The sequence below is a fragment of the Carya illinoinensis genome, chromosome 3 (assembly GCF_018687715.1).
Source record: "Carya illinoinensis cultivar Pawnee chromosome 3, C.illinoinensisPawnee_v1, whole genome shotgun sequence".
In the NCBI taxonomy this organism is placed as follows: Eukaryota; Viridiplantae; Streptophyta; class Magnoliopsida; order Fagales; family Juglandaceae; genus Carya; species Carya illinoinensis.
Window position 1 is genome coordinate 51,887 of NC_056754.1, and position 13,379 is coordinate 65,265.

Sequence of the window (13,379 nt, forward strand, 5' to 3'; positions counted from 1 at the left end):
TATACTATTCAAGAGTTTTTATTATGAGACAATTTTGTACAGAAAGTTTGGATGTATATTATTGTTTATTTTGTGGGTACGGCTTTTTCAGGAGCACCAATTTCTTTTCTTTGTACTTTTCTCTTTCGGGATGCTTTATCTTTTGTATCAATAGGTCTCACACACTTTTAGACATGTTTTATGTTCATTAGACTGCTAAATTTATTAATTGTTTTACGAGAACTTAAATCATCGCTAGTATTTTAGCAGTTAGAATATGAGACATTTTTATCTTATTGCATCCATAAATTAATTATCATATGAACTTCCAGTTCACCTATGATAATCAAAATAATATCGAATTATTTCATTCTATTTTCTTCAAGCAAATTTTTCTTTCTGCTCATAATGGGAAGACTTTATAGTAAAAGAATCTTCTGGTTCTTTTATAGACGCCCATATGAAAATTATCCGACTTATCATAATTGATTTTGGATGATCAAGTTAATAATGAAAAACATAAATATTTTGAATCATATCACTTTTGGTGCATCGTAATATTTGATTCAATAGTTGTATAATATCATCTCAAAGAGAAAACTGGTAGTTTTTTCAATATAAGCTTCTGGCCCAAAATCATAGAAATACTATAAAAATATTCATTACCACGTCCAAGCATTTGGTTTCTTTGAAAAATGCACCATTCGCTTCTGAGAATGATATAAATCCAATACCATTCATTTCAGGGAATGATGTGGAATTAGTAGGACGTGACTCATGATTTCTTAACAAAAACTCATTATTTTGCTCAGTCACTAGAAAATAAGATATAAGTTTAGAATATTTTGTAAACTTTCACACTCGATATTACTACTTCAGGAGCACATTTGAAGCATTCATTTTAAACAGATATTCTTTAATTATTTTTTTTTACACAATTTCAATTATATAACTTCATGTGCATTAATCATAATGAGCTTTTGGTACAAGCATAACTCCTTTAAACTATCTTACAGAATCAATAGATCTTTTATTATGAGATACTTAATAGAATCATTGGTTTAGGGCGATTCTTCAGAAATGTTCTATTTCTATTCCAAGATGAATCTTATAATCAATAATTCATAACAAGTATAAAAAAAATAAATAGAATTTGTATATAAACTATGTGAATAAAAATTGACCACATATATAATTGAAATGTAAATTATGAAAATTTTAATTCACTATAGATATAACTGAGATGTAAACTATGTGAATAAATATAGAATTTTATCAAGTAATAATAAGGAATATAATATTTAATACTCACATTGATGATTGTAAATAATATATTGAAAAACTTACTTGAAGTAGAAGACCACTAGTTTCATAATCAACAACATCTCGTGCTGATAATATGTTATAAAAACTAATGAAAAGAGAGAGAGTGAAAGACAAAGAGAGAAAGATATATATTGAACGTGAGAGATAGGCGCTTGTTATTTAATATTAAAAATCTTAATAATACCCATATATATATGAGTATAAAAGATGTATTGGTCATCATAAATGACGATTAAGGACGGTCAATTATGACGATTATGAACAATCATAATTGACAGTTACAGGCGATCAATTATAGCGATTAAGAATCGTCAATAATAATAACTATTGTGACGGTTAAAAATAGTCATATAAGTTAATTTATAACATTTATTGATTAATGATTATCAACTGATACATATCTTTTTTAGGCCACCACGACGTACAGGTCTAAACGACTGCCGAGAGCAAAAGGCTTTAAGTGAAGCCCATAAATTTTTAAAAAACGAGCCGCATCTCCAGTTGATTACATATCTCTCGTGTTGTTATAAGAAAAAATAAAAAATCTCCAGTTGCTTACATTTTTTCTTTTTCAGTTGCTTTCATTCGACTCGATATATTCTAAATTTCTAACTTCCACAGGCCCTTTTATTTATTTTTATTTTTATTTTAAATAAGACACTTAAATCTCATCAAACAAACAAACAAACCAACCTTCCGTGGTTATTCTGCCTGTCGAGGCTCGAGTCCATCGATTACTCCAAACTTGGGTTTTGGTAATTTTTTGCCTGTTGGGTGTTGTCCAAAGAGAAAAACCCTTCAAAACCTCCCAATGGTTATCCGCACTCTCTCTGTTTACCCTGCGAAGCACTCGAAGACTGAAGCTCCCATGTACAAATCTCCATTACCTCCGTTCTTTCATCCACGCGACCTTGAAACTCTCTAGTATACCCATTCTTCTTCTTCTTCTTTTTCTTCAATGGCATCTCTCATCCGAGTATCCGACATTTCCACGCCTCTTGTCTTGAAGGACAGTTCATCTCCGAGGCTTTGGACACTTTTCGGTCTTCGGTGCCTCACTTGCCACTTCAAAACAAAACCTTCACTTTCACTCGCCAAAGCTGTTTACACTCAAGGCCTCTTCGCCTCCGGACCCGTCAAATTCTCTAAACCAAGAGACAAAATCGACCAAGACGACGATCCCATTTTCGTACTGAACGACAGGATTCGCCGTGATTATAACGAGCGAGATGCTTCCAGAACGGTCATGGACTCGGATGAGGCCGAAAAGTATATTCAGCTGGTAAAGGAGCAGCAGCAGAGGGGCTTGCAGAAGCTCAAGGGTGGTGGTGTTGGTGGGGGTGGGTTTAGTTACAAGGTGGACCCCTATACTCTCCGTTCTGGCGATTACGTTGTACACAAAAAGGTGGGTATTGGGCGATTTGTGGGGATCAAATTCGATGTGCCCAAGGGTTCTACGGAGCCAATCGAGTATGTCTTTATAGAATATGCAGATGACATGGCTAAACTTCCGGTCAAGCAGGCTTCTCGTTTGCTCTATCGCTACAATCTGTAGGTTTCCCACTACTTCCATGCTTGATTTTATGGTGAATCTTGAACTTCACTTGTCCTGTTGTGTCCGTCTCAAATGTCTTTCTTTCTTGTTTTAACATAAAGTGAAGCAAAAAAACTGAACTAGCCTTGAATCATTCCCCACCCCACCCCACACACCCCCCCTCCCCAATTCTTCCGATTTTTGGACGAGTCTTTAGTCGAATAATGGCCTATTTGTCTGTCCAAATTTTATGGTATTATAGAAAAAACTTCTCATCTGGTAATATACGTTTCAGTAACCCGGGGATCTGACTTTGAAATATATTAATTTTAGCACTTTTCTTAACTTTTTTCTTCAGTTGCTGAAATGAAAACGGATAATTTATAATTTATTCTGAGTCTACTTCCTACACCGGCTGAACTTTTACCATACAGTGTTTAATGAAATTACTGTTATCACCTTCAAGGACAGTTTCCCCAACAAATGAAGGTCGTATTTATTAACCCTGTTATAACTTGGACCTATAAAATACATACTCTGTTATTAACTTGGATACTATTGTGTCTGTGTATTTTTTATTCTAAAACAATTTATTATATACTGTTATATTTCCAGCCCAAATGAATCAAAAAGGCCCCGGACATTGAGTAAATTGAGTGATACTAGTGTATGGGAGAGGAGAAAGACAAAAGGAAAGGTTGCAATTCAGAAAATGGTTGTTGACTTGATGGAGCTGTATTTACATAGGCTGAAACAAAGGCGGCCTCCCTACCCAAAAAGTCTTGCCATGGCCGAATTTGCAGCTCAATTTCCTTATGAACCCACACCAGATCAAAAACAGGTGGTACTGCAATAATGTTTGCTCATTTTGCTTTGTTAAATTGACTTATTTGTACTAGGTTTTCATTATTTTCTTTCTTTTTCTTTTTGGGGGTACTTTAAGGCTATAGTCCCTTTCTGTCATGATTTAATAGTCTATTAGAAGTTTTAAGTTCACAAAAATTGATCGATGCTGTTTCTTCCACTCAAAAACAAATTACATCCTCTCCTTTTCTTATTTTACTTTAAAAAAAAAAAAATTACATCCTCATTACAGGCTTTCGTTGATGTGGAGAAGGATTTGACTGAGAGAGAAACTCCAATGGACAGATTGATTTGTGGAGATGTTGGGTTTGGTAAAACTGAAGTTGCATTACGTGCCATCTTTTGTGTAGTCTCAGACAGAAAGCAAGCTATGGTTCTAGCACCGACAATTGTGTTAGCCAAGCAACATTTTGATGTTATTTCAGAGCGATTTTCTATGTATCGTGATATCAATGTTGGACTCCTGAGCAGGTTTCAGGTAGGTTTGTTTATCTCTTGCAACTACACAGTCTGAGGATGCTAATGGGAATCATTTCTAATCCAATTTGAATTGCTTTAAATTGTTATAGTTTAGAGGGAAATATCCATATTCAAATTTAACTTTATTCTGTTCGTGTAGATGCATGTCATTAGCTCCTTTGCCAATATGATTCCGATTCATTTCAGTCTTTATGCACATCAGAGTTCTAAATGGTTTCAGTACCTATTGTCTTATCCTAGCACACCATGATCTGTTGGCCTTGTTTGTTATTAGAGTATCTTTTTGACTCTTAGATTAGAACTTAGACCTCGTTTGCATATCAAGGTTGCAGTTTACAAAGTAAACAACTGGTATACAGTCTTAAAGGAAGTTGCTCCTTTTAATTGCATTACTTGTTCTATTCTCTAGGTCAAATATTCATAAATAATATGTAATTATTACTTTGGCTTGAGATTGACGAGAACTATGATAATATGCAGAGCAAAGCAGAGAAAGAGCAGTACCTGGATATGATAAAAAATGGTCGATTGGACATTATTGTCGGGACTCACTCACTTCTCGGAAGTCGTGTTGTGTATAATAACCTAGGTCTTCTTGTGGTTGATGAGGAACAGGTTTGCTTTTTAATATTTGCGCTATCGTGAATAAGGATTTTATTGAACAAGGATGGACCAAAGCAAAATGGAATTGTACACGACATGTATCTGCACACAAAGAAATAGGGCTGTAATCGAGTTAAGCTAAGCCAGTCATTGGATTGCTGAGCTCAGCTTGGCTCAAAAAACCCGAGCTCGAGATTTTTATCTAGTCTTTGTTCGAGCTTGGTTGAGTGAGCTAAGATCCCAACTCGGGCTTGAGCTTGACTCAAAAATGAGCTTAGCTTGGCCCGGCTCGACTCGGCTCGAGTTGTTTATTTTTTAATAAAATTTAATAATTAAGAAATTAGATAAATGAAAAATAAAAATAAAAATTTAATAGACTTTTTACAACTAACTAGTAGAACTTCTATTGAATTAGAAAATTGAAAAAAATTATAAATGATTAATATTTAACTAGTTGATGTTTAGCCATAATAACAATATATTATATGCCTACATAAATTACTAATACATACACATAATATGATAGTATAGATAAACATTTTATATATGGTTCCGACATACCACTATATGAAATTATTAAATCCTGTCGACTAACTATTGTACAAATTATAAAATATAGCCATGAAGTATATTCAATATATAGGCACAATTGACTACGCATAAGTAATTAGGTTACATACTTTATATTTAATTATAAAAGATGCTATGCTCATATTATTAACTAATATATATATGTATATGTATGTATACAAAGGTGTATATATATATATATATAGATATATATATTTATCAATGTATGCATGAGCTTTAATCGAGTCAAGCTAATGGGTTGAGTCCGCCTTAACGAGCCTTAGCTAAGTTGAGTCGAGTTTAATCGGGTATGTGTCATTTACTAACCTTGCCCCCTTTTCTTTCTAGGCATTCACCATTTATTTGCTATCAGAACCTAAAAGTAGAAGTTAAGCTTGTTTTTCTTCTTTTTTTTGATAAGTTTGTTTTTCTTCTTACCTTTATGAAAGAATGATAAGTTATTTTTAGATTCTAAGGAATTCTTATTTCTCTCTATTATTTTTCTCTCCATACAACCTATTACTGACAAGGTTCTTTGGGTTTGTATAGTGAGATTCCTGTTGAGTTGAGTGTTTTTAAGTGAGTTTAGGGGATTATGGGGTTTCTGAAATATTTGGTGATAGAATTAAAGCCGTTTGCCCTGTTGAAGGATGGGAAATTCTTGTTCATTACTAAGAGGAGTAGGAGGTTAAAAACATTGAAGGATTGCTTGGAGGGAGAAAAGAAGGAATTTTACACAACAACAAGGGAGGGTTCCAGAGGCTTCATTGCGCTGAGGTGTTCAAATGCTTGAGGCTGTTACATGGCCTTGGTGGAGTAAGGTGGTGGCGGCCAACGAAGCTTCATATTCATACTTGAAGAGTTGGGAGGTAAGGGCTGGAGGAGAATGGCAGAGGCATTGTGGGAGGCCATTATGGAGGATGGGAAAGGGTTTCACGGCATTATAGATGTTGAGTGGAGGCCATTGGTGGAGGTCAAACACCCTCAAAGTCATTTGTATAGGGAGGTTTTGGTGCAGTAGAAGATCCCAACTCATGGAGCTGGCACAGTAGATGGTACTAACAGGGGTGGAAAGGCTCCACTTACCTCTGGGAAAGCAAGTGCACAGTGGAAAGGTGGAGGAGGCAGGCTTCTTGTGGGACTGGTAGAGGAGGATGTGCACAGTACCTTGCTGGAAGTGAAAATGCAGTTGTCGGCTTTGCAGGAGAAGGTTGAGGCTCTAATACGGTGCGTTGTGGAGGAGCATAATGGGCCTGATAAGACAGGCTTGGAAAGGGAGATGTGTGGATTGGGCAACGTAAGGGGCTTGGGAAGCAAAGTTTGTGGGTTTCTAAAGGAGTATGGGCTAGGCTCTAAGCAAATGGGCTGTTTGTTTAGGCAAGTAAATGAGGGTGGAGTCATGAGGTTAGGTCCAAACCAAAGGCATCAGGCGGCTGGGCTAGGTCCAAACCCAAGGGGCCCTGTGGAGGTGGTGCAAAGTAGAGAAAAATTTAGGGTTGGATCTCAGCCCTTGTGGAGGGTCAAAGAGGGTGGAGAGGCGGGGTATTCTACCGGCGGGAGTCAGTCAACCTTGTCGGAGAAGGTGCTAGGGTTTCTAAAGGGGGCATCATAATTATGTGGGACTTGAGGGTGGTTAGTCTATTGAGGAGTGTGCTGGAAAGTATACGGTAATGTGCTCATTCAAAATGTGGAGGATGGTTTTTGTTGGGCTTTCGCTAGTGTGTATGGGCCGAACGTGGACCCACATAGGAAGGTATTATGAGAGGAGTTTGCAGGTTTGGGCAGCTGGTGGAACCTATTGTGGTGTATTGGTGGCGATTTTAATATCACTAGGTTTCCTAGTGAAAGATCGGGAGAAATCCAGCATAGCCAGGCAATGAAAGAGTTTTTTTAATTTATTTTTGATATGAATCTGGTGGGCTTACCACTTGTTGGTGGTGTGCACAGTTGGTCTAATAATCTGGCGTGGTCTTGTTTGGACAGATTTTTGGTATCGCCTTCATGGGAGGTACATTACTCTACCTTGCTACAAAAGAGATTTGATAGAGTTTGCTCGGACCATTTCCCTATTGTATTGGATTGTGGAGGCATTCACGAGGGTAAAAGATACAAGTTTGAAAATATGTGGCTGAAAGTTGAGGGTCTTGTGGAGAAAGTGAGGTCGTGGTGGTCCTCATATTCTTTAGAGGGTTCACCTAGCTTTATCCTGGCTGGGAAATTGAAAGCACTGAAGAGGGGTTTGAAAAGGTGGAATGTTGAAGTCTTTAGACACAATAATAGTCAAAAAAGGTCTCTTATGGAGGAATTAAAGGACCAGGAGGAAAGGGAGGTGAGAGCTCCTATTTCTGAGGAGAACTCTTGCAGGAAATTAGCTATCAGTTCGATGTGTTACTAATGGAGGAAATCTCGTGGAGACAAAAGTCAAGAGCCCTTTGGCTGAAGGAAGGGAACCGCTGTATGAAAATTTTCCACTAGATGGCTAATTTCACACCTTAGGAATAATGCTATCGAGGTGCTCCACTTGAGGGACAGGTTTAACCTGATTATGATGATATTAAGAACCATATTGTTAATTTCTACAAAGACCTACTTGCTGAAAATTCCCCATGGAGACCCAAACTGGATGGTATGCCTTTTGATAATATTGATCAAGTAAGCTCTTTGTAGTTGGAGAGACCTTTTGAAGTAGAGGAGGTTCTTAGGGTGATTTGTGGGATGGCCAAGGATAAAGCCTCGGGGCTGGATGGGTTTTCGATGGCCTTTTATTATGATTGTTGGGATGTGGTGGGGGAAGATATTATGCAGGTTTTTCAGGATTTATACACCTTTGGTAAATTTGAAAAAAGCATTAATGCTTCTTTTATTGCACTTATCCCTAATAAAGTTGGGGCAGTGGAGGTGAAATATTTTCATCCTATTAGTCTCACTAATGGGGTGTATAATATCATCTCAAAGGTGCTTGCCAATCGCATGGGTAAGGTTATGAGTAGATTATGTCAAGATCTCAAAACGAGTTTATGAATGGGAGACAAATCTTGGATTTGGTGTTGATTGCCAATGAATCTCTAGATTGTAGAATCAAGGAGGGTAAACCCAGACTCCTATGCAAGCTAGACATGAAAAATGCCTATGACCATGTTAATTGGGATTTTCTGTGTTATTTATTTGGGAGGTGCGGTTTTGGGGATAGATGGATTTCATGGATTGGGCATTGTATAACAACGGTTCGTTATTAGGTTTTGGTGAATGGAGCACCGGAAGGGCTCTTTAACAATTCTAGGGGACTAAGACAAAGGGATCCCCTCTCCCCTTTGTTGTTTGTCATTGTTATAGAAGCATTGAGTCATATGTTGAGTGCAGCTGTTAATGCAAGCTTTATCGATGGATTTTTTCTGGGAGGTGTTACTATATCTCACCTACTGTTTGCTAATGACACTACTTTTTTGTGATCCAGACGGTAATCATATGCAGTACTTGAGGGCTGTATTACTTTGCTTTGAAGCGGTTTCAAGCCTGAAGGTAAATCTCTTGAAGTCTGAATGGTTCCTGTGGCTGGTGTAAACAATATGCAGGGCTTGGCAACTATCTTGGGCTGTAAGATTGCTTCGCTGCCCTTGAACTTCCTCAGTCTTCCATTGGGGGCTGCTTTTAAGTCAAAATCTATTTGGGATATTGTGTTAGAAAAAATCGAAAGAAGATTGGCTGGGTGTAAAAGGTCTATTTGTCCAAGGGTGGTAGATTAACTCTCATTAAGAGCACTTTATCTAACCTTCATACTTATTTTCTATCCTTATTTCTGCTACTTGCAAATGTGGCCTTTCGTATTGAGGAAACTTTTCATAGCTTTCCTTGGGGAGGGATGGGAGAGGAAACTAAGTTCCACCTTGTGGGTTAAGATAAAGTTTACTTACCAATTCCATGGGGTGGGTTGGGGGTGGGTAATATAAGGGTCTTCAACAAAGCACTATTGGGGAAATGGTTGCAGACATATCATAGGGAAGGAGAGGGCTTATGGAGAGAAGTCATAGATTCTAAGTATGGGAGTATTTGGGGTTGTTGGTGCTATAATGAAGTTAGGGGGACACATGGTGTGGTATTGTGGAAAAACATAAGAGTGGGATGGGGAAGATTCTCTCAATTTTCAGATTCACAATTGGAAGAGGCAGTAGTGTGGAATTTTGGCATGATGTGTGGTGCGGAGAAAGGGCACTAAAGCAGGTGTTTCCTATGCTCTACCAAATTTCTTGTGACAAAGAGGCTGCTGTGACTGATTGATTGGTACTATCTAATGGTGTTGTCCATTGGAATGTGAGATTTTCGAGAGCTGCTCAAGATTGGGAGTTGGGCATGTTTGCTGATTTCTTTTATTCGTTATATGCAATGTCGATTGGCAATGAGATGGGGGATAGGTTGTTGTGGAATCCAAGTGGAAATAAAAAATTCTCGGTACGCTCCTTCTATAAGGCTCTCTTGGAATTTTCTAATGATCATAGCTATCCTTGGAAGGCTATCTAGAAGTTCAAGGTACCTCCCAAGATTGCTTTCTTCATTTAGACTGCATCTCTTGGGTGGATTCTCAACTTGGATGATCCGAGAAAACATGGTCTCATCATTTCTAATTGGTGCTTTATGTGCAAGAGTGATGGGGGAATCAGTAGATCATCTTTTGTTACATTGTGAGGTGACCCGCTATTGATGGAATGAGATCTTTAATAGGACAGGGGTGGTATGAGTTATGCTTGGAAGAGTTAGGGATATTATGTGCTGCTGGACAGGCATCGGGGGAAATACCCACATTGCCGTTGTGTGGAGAATGATCTCTCATTGCACTTTGTGGTGCTTGTGGCTGGGGAGAAACAAGAGGTGAGGTGCTTTGAAGACAAGGAGCGTTCTTGGGATGAATTGAAGCAATTTTTTTTCAATACTTTACTCTCATGGGCTTCGGCCACTATTTGTAATACAAACAACCTTCATGATTTGCTGATATCTCTCACTGGTGCTTAGATATAATTAGGCATGTTCAGTGTATACTACCGGTGTACTTGGGTGATGTCTCTTATATCAATAAAACTTTCAAAAGTTCTATATGCAGTCACTTTTGCGTACTCGTTGCGCACTCCACTAATGTGATTGGGTCACTTTTTTTAATATAAAATAACTGCTTTGACCAATCATATCAGTGGAGTGCGCAAAAATGATTGTACGTAGCAAAACTCTAAAACTTTACTTTTACCTATCAAAAAAATAAATAAATAAATAATCGAGCGGGTATTTGCTTTCATGAGTCGAGTTTGATTTGAGTTTAACTAGGCGGGTATCAAGCGGATTATCGAACAAACTGGTTCATTTACAGCCCTACAAAGAAAGGACAAACAAGGCATGATTGATTTTAAAAGTTTAAAGAATTTTAAGAAAGATGAAGAGGGTATACCTTGTAAGATGCCATCCAGATGAACAAAGAGCACAAAAAAGGAAACTCAAGTGAACGCTCTACTCATCAGATGTGCAGCCAGTCCTCTTCCTTCAAATGCACCACATAAGGAGCAGGAATCACATTGCAACTCCTTAATAATTCTATCTGCATTGACCCCTTTACTTTGACTTATGGTATTTACGTTCCTCATTGTGCAATGCTTCTTTGCTCTATAGAGATTTGGTGTCAAGCAGAAGGAGAAGATTGCTTCATTCAAAACTTCAGTTGATGTTCTTACTCTCTCAGCGACCCCTATACCAAGAACCCTTTATTTAGCATTGACTGGTTTTCGTGATGCAAGGTACCATGCTTCTAGGAGATATAAATCAGGACCACAAATTTGATTACCTTTCGGTACTTCTTTTTTTGTAAATGTTGGGGCAGTTACTGGACTATTTACATGATTTAGTCGGGTGACATCTTCTTTTTATTTTTTTCAACTTTTTTCCTAAGTGCATTTTGTGTAATGAGATGAGATGAGAATTATATGAATGGTAGTGAAATGATTTGAGTTAAGATGTTTTATTGGGTTTTGGAAAATAAGAGAGAAATTTGAATAAAAATATTATAAAGTTAAAAACAATTGCTTGAATATAACATTTTTAGTATTCTTTTTGTTTTGAAATTTAAAAAAATTTTGTATTGATTTTTGTGTTTTGTTTGGAAGTTTGAAAAAATTGTATTTTCTTTTGTGTTTGGATAAAGATTAGGTAATGATTAGATGAAAATATTGAAGATTTGAAATTGAAAAGTGTTTGTGTTTGAGTGGTGTTTGGGAAGGAAATTATGAAAAGTTTTTAGATGGGATGAGATGAGAATTTCTCACTAACCAAGCAACCCCTTAATTACTGGGTCTGCAATCATCTTTTATTTATTTTATTTATTTAAATTTGTTAAAAATATGCAATGTAAATTTCATCATAGGTAGTCATAGATTTTACTTTGTGTTCCATTTATTTGCACTAGGGAATGAGTTAGATGGTGTGATACACAAACCGGGTACTACATTCAGCAACTTCACTAAATAAAGCTTTGGGGAACTTTGAATATCATAGATCGCAATCTATCTTATTATTGTTGTTACAACTTCTGAATTACTTAAATAAGTAATATTTTCCTCACCTCTCATGGTTTTGAGGCCTCCTTTTGGAAAAGGAGTGCCACCTGTAGGAATTTAATTGTTAGAGGTTGTTGGGCTTTAGGGTTTGTCAACATGAGTTGCTTGTTTAACAAAAGGCTGATGAATTTAATTTATTGTTTGAATTAAGCAGGAATATTCATAGCTTGTATTGCATGCTAAGGCTTAAATAACAATGTTATAAAGAAGAAATGAGAGCCATGTTATAATAGAGGGATCTTCGATGTGCAGTTATGCATTTGAGATTGATATTATCCCCAAATGATTGTTGCGCTGCAACTTAGATATACGCATAAATGATCTTTGAGAGCAATGGGTAACAAGTTTCTGGTTCTAGATAATGATGGCGTTGTAAGTTTATTTCCTTCTATTTCAGTTTGATTGCAACTCCACCTCCAGAAAGGGTCCCTATAAAAACTCACCTTTCAGCATATAGCAAGGAAAAGGTAATATCAGCCATCAAGTATGAGCTGGATCGTGGTGGCCAAGTTTTTCACGTCCTGCCTCGTATCAAAGGTGATCTCTGATAAATCAGTTCTGAATTTGTTATTGTCTTTTCTTGTGAGATTATTCTGTTCATCTGGGCTTTCTGGAAGTTAATTATGTGTATTATTCCTACATTTCTTTCCATCATCAATAATATGCACATATCATTAAATGTAGACTACTGAGTATATTGCGGTGTTTTACACGTGTCAAGAGCCAGTCGTTGTATTTGTTAAATTATTGAAAGGGTGCCATGAAGGAGAAAATTTTATGTGATTTTTTGTACTTAACAATAGATAACACATTGAGAGAACAATGTAAAAACATAGAGGTGGAGTCACAGGCAATTCTCCCAAGATACTAATTACTAGTACAGGTTCTTTATGTTTCAGTTTGTTGATATAAGTCTCCTGACCATTCTGATATGTCAGGACTTGAGGAAGTTATGGAATTTCTTGAACAGTCATTTCCAAATGTTGAAATAGCTATTGCACATGGGCAGGTAGTCACTTTTTTTTTTTTGTCTGGGTTTTTTCTTTTCTATAACGTTTATGTTTATAGTGGATTTGTAGGATATGAAAGTTAGGTCCCCAAGACTGAACTATATGAAATCAGTAATTTACGTCGAACTCTTATAAATATAAATATATATATATATATATATTAAAAAAAAAATTAAGTAACACTTGAGTTTTGATAATGGATTGATGAACAGCTGAACTATGCCTTAATCATAATAAAAAAGTATGACAAACAATGCTCAGCTCACTGTCCCAATTCCTCTCCTGTTTTGTGCTGCTGATCTCAAATCAAGAGCAGATTTTGAGAAATACTATGTAATACCCCAAGGGAAGTCTAGACTCTAGAAGAACTGATCAATGATACAATTGGAGCCCCATTGGACCCATTATAAAGAGCAAGAGCTT

General features: G+C 36.8%; 1 protein-coding gene across 1 annotated transcript in view; it reads left to right on the plus strand.

Moving 5' to 3' along the window:
- The first annotated feature begins 1,993 nt into the window (after window positions 1-1,993).
- Window positions 1,994-13,379, plus strand: part of LOC122302205 (ATP-dependent DNA helicase At3g02060, chloroplastic) — a 30,498-nt gene continuing 19,112 nt past the window's right edge. The window contains exons 1-7 of the mRNA XM_043113341.1: window positions 1,994-2,856; window positions 3,455-3,680; window positions 3,936-4,181; window positions 4,664-4,798; window positions 11,006-11,130; window positions 12,344-12,483; window positions 12,885-12,955. Of these exons, the coding sequence (XP_042969275.1) occupies window positions 2,264-2,856; window positions 3,455-3,680; window positions 3,936-4,181; window positions 4,664-4,798; window positions 11,006-11,130; window positions 12,344-12,483; window positions 12,885-12,955 (1,536 nt within the window). The 5' untranslated portion in view covers window positions 1,994-2,263. The remainder of the gene's footprint in view (window positions 2,857-3,454; window positions 3,681-3,935; window positions 4,182-4,663; window positions 4,799-11,005; window positions 11,131-12,343; window positions 12,484-12,884; window positions 12,956-13,379) is intronic.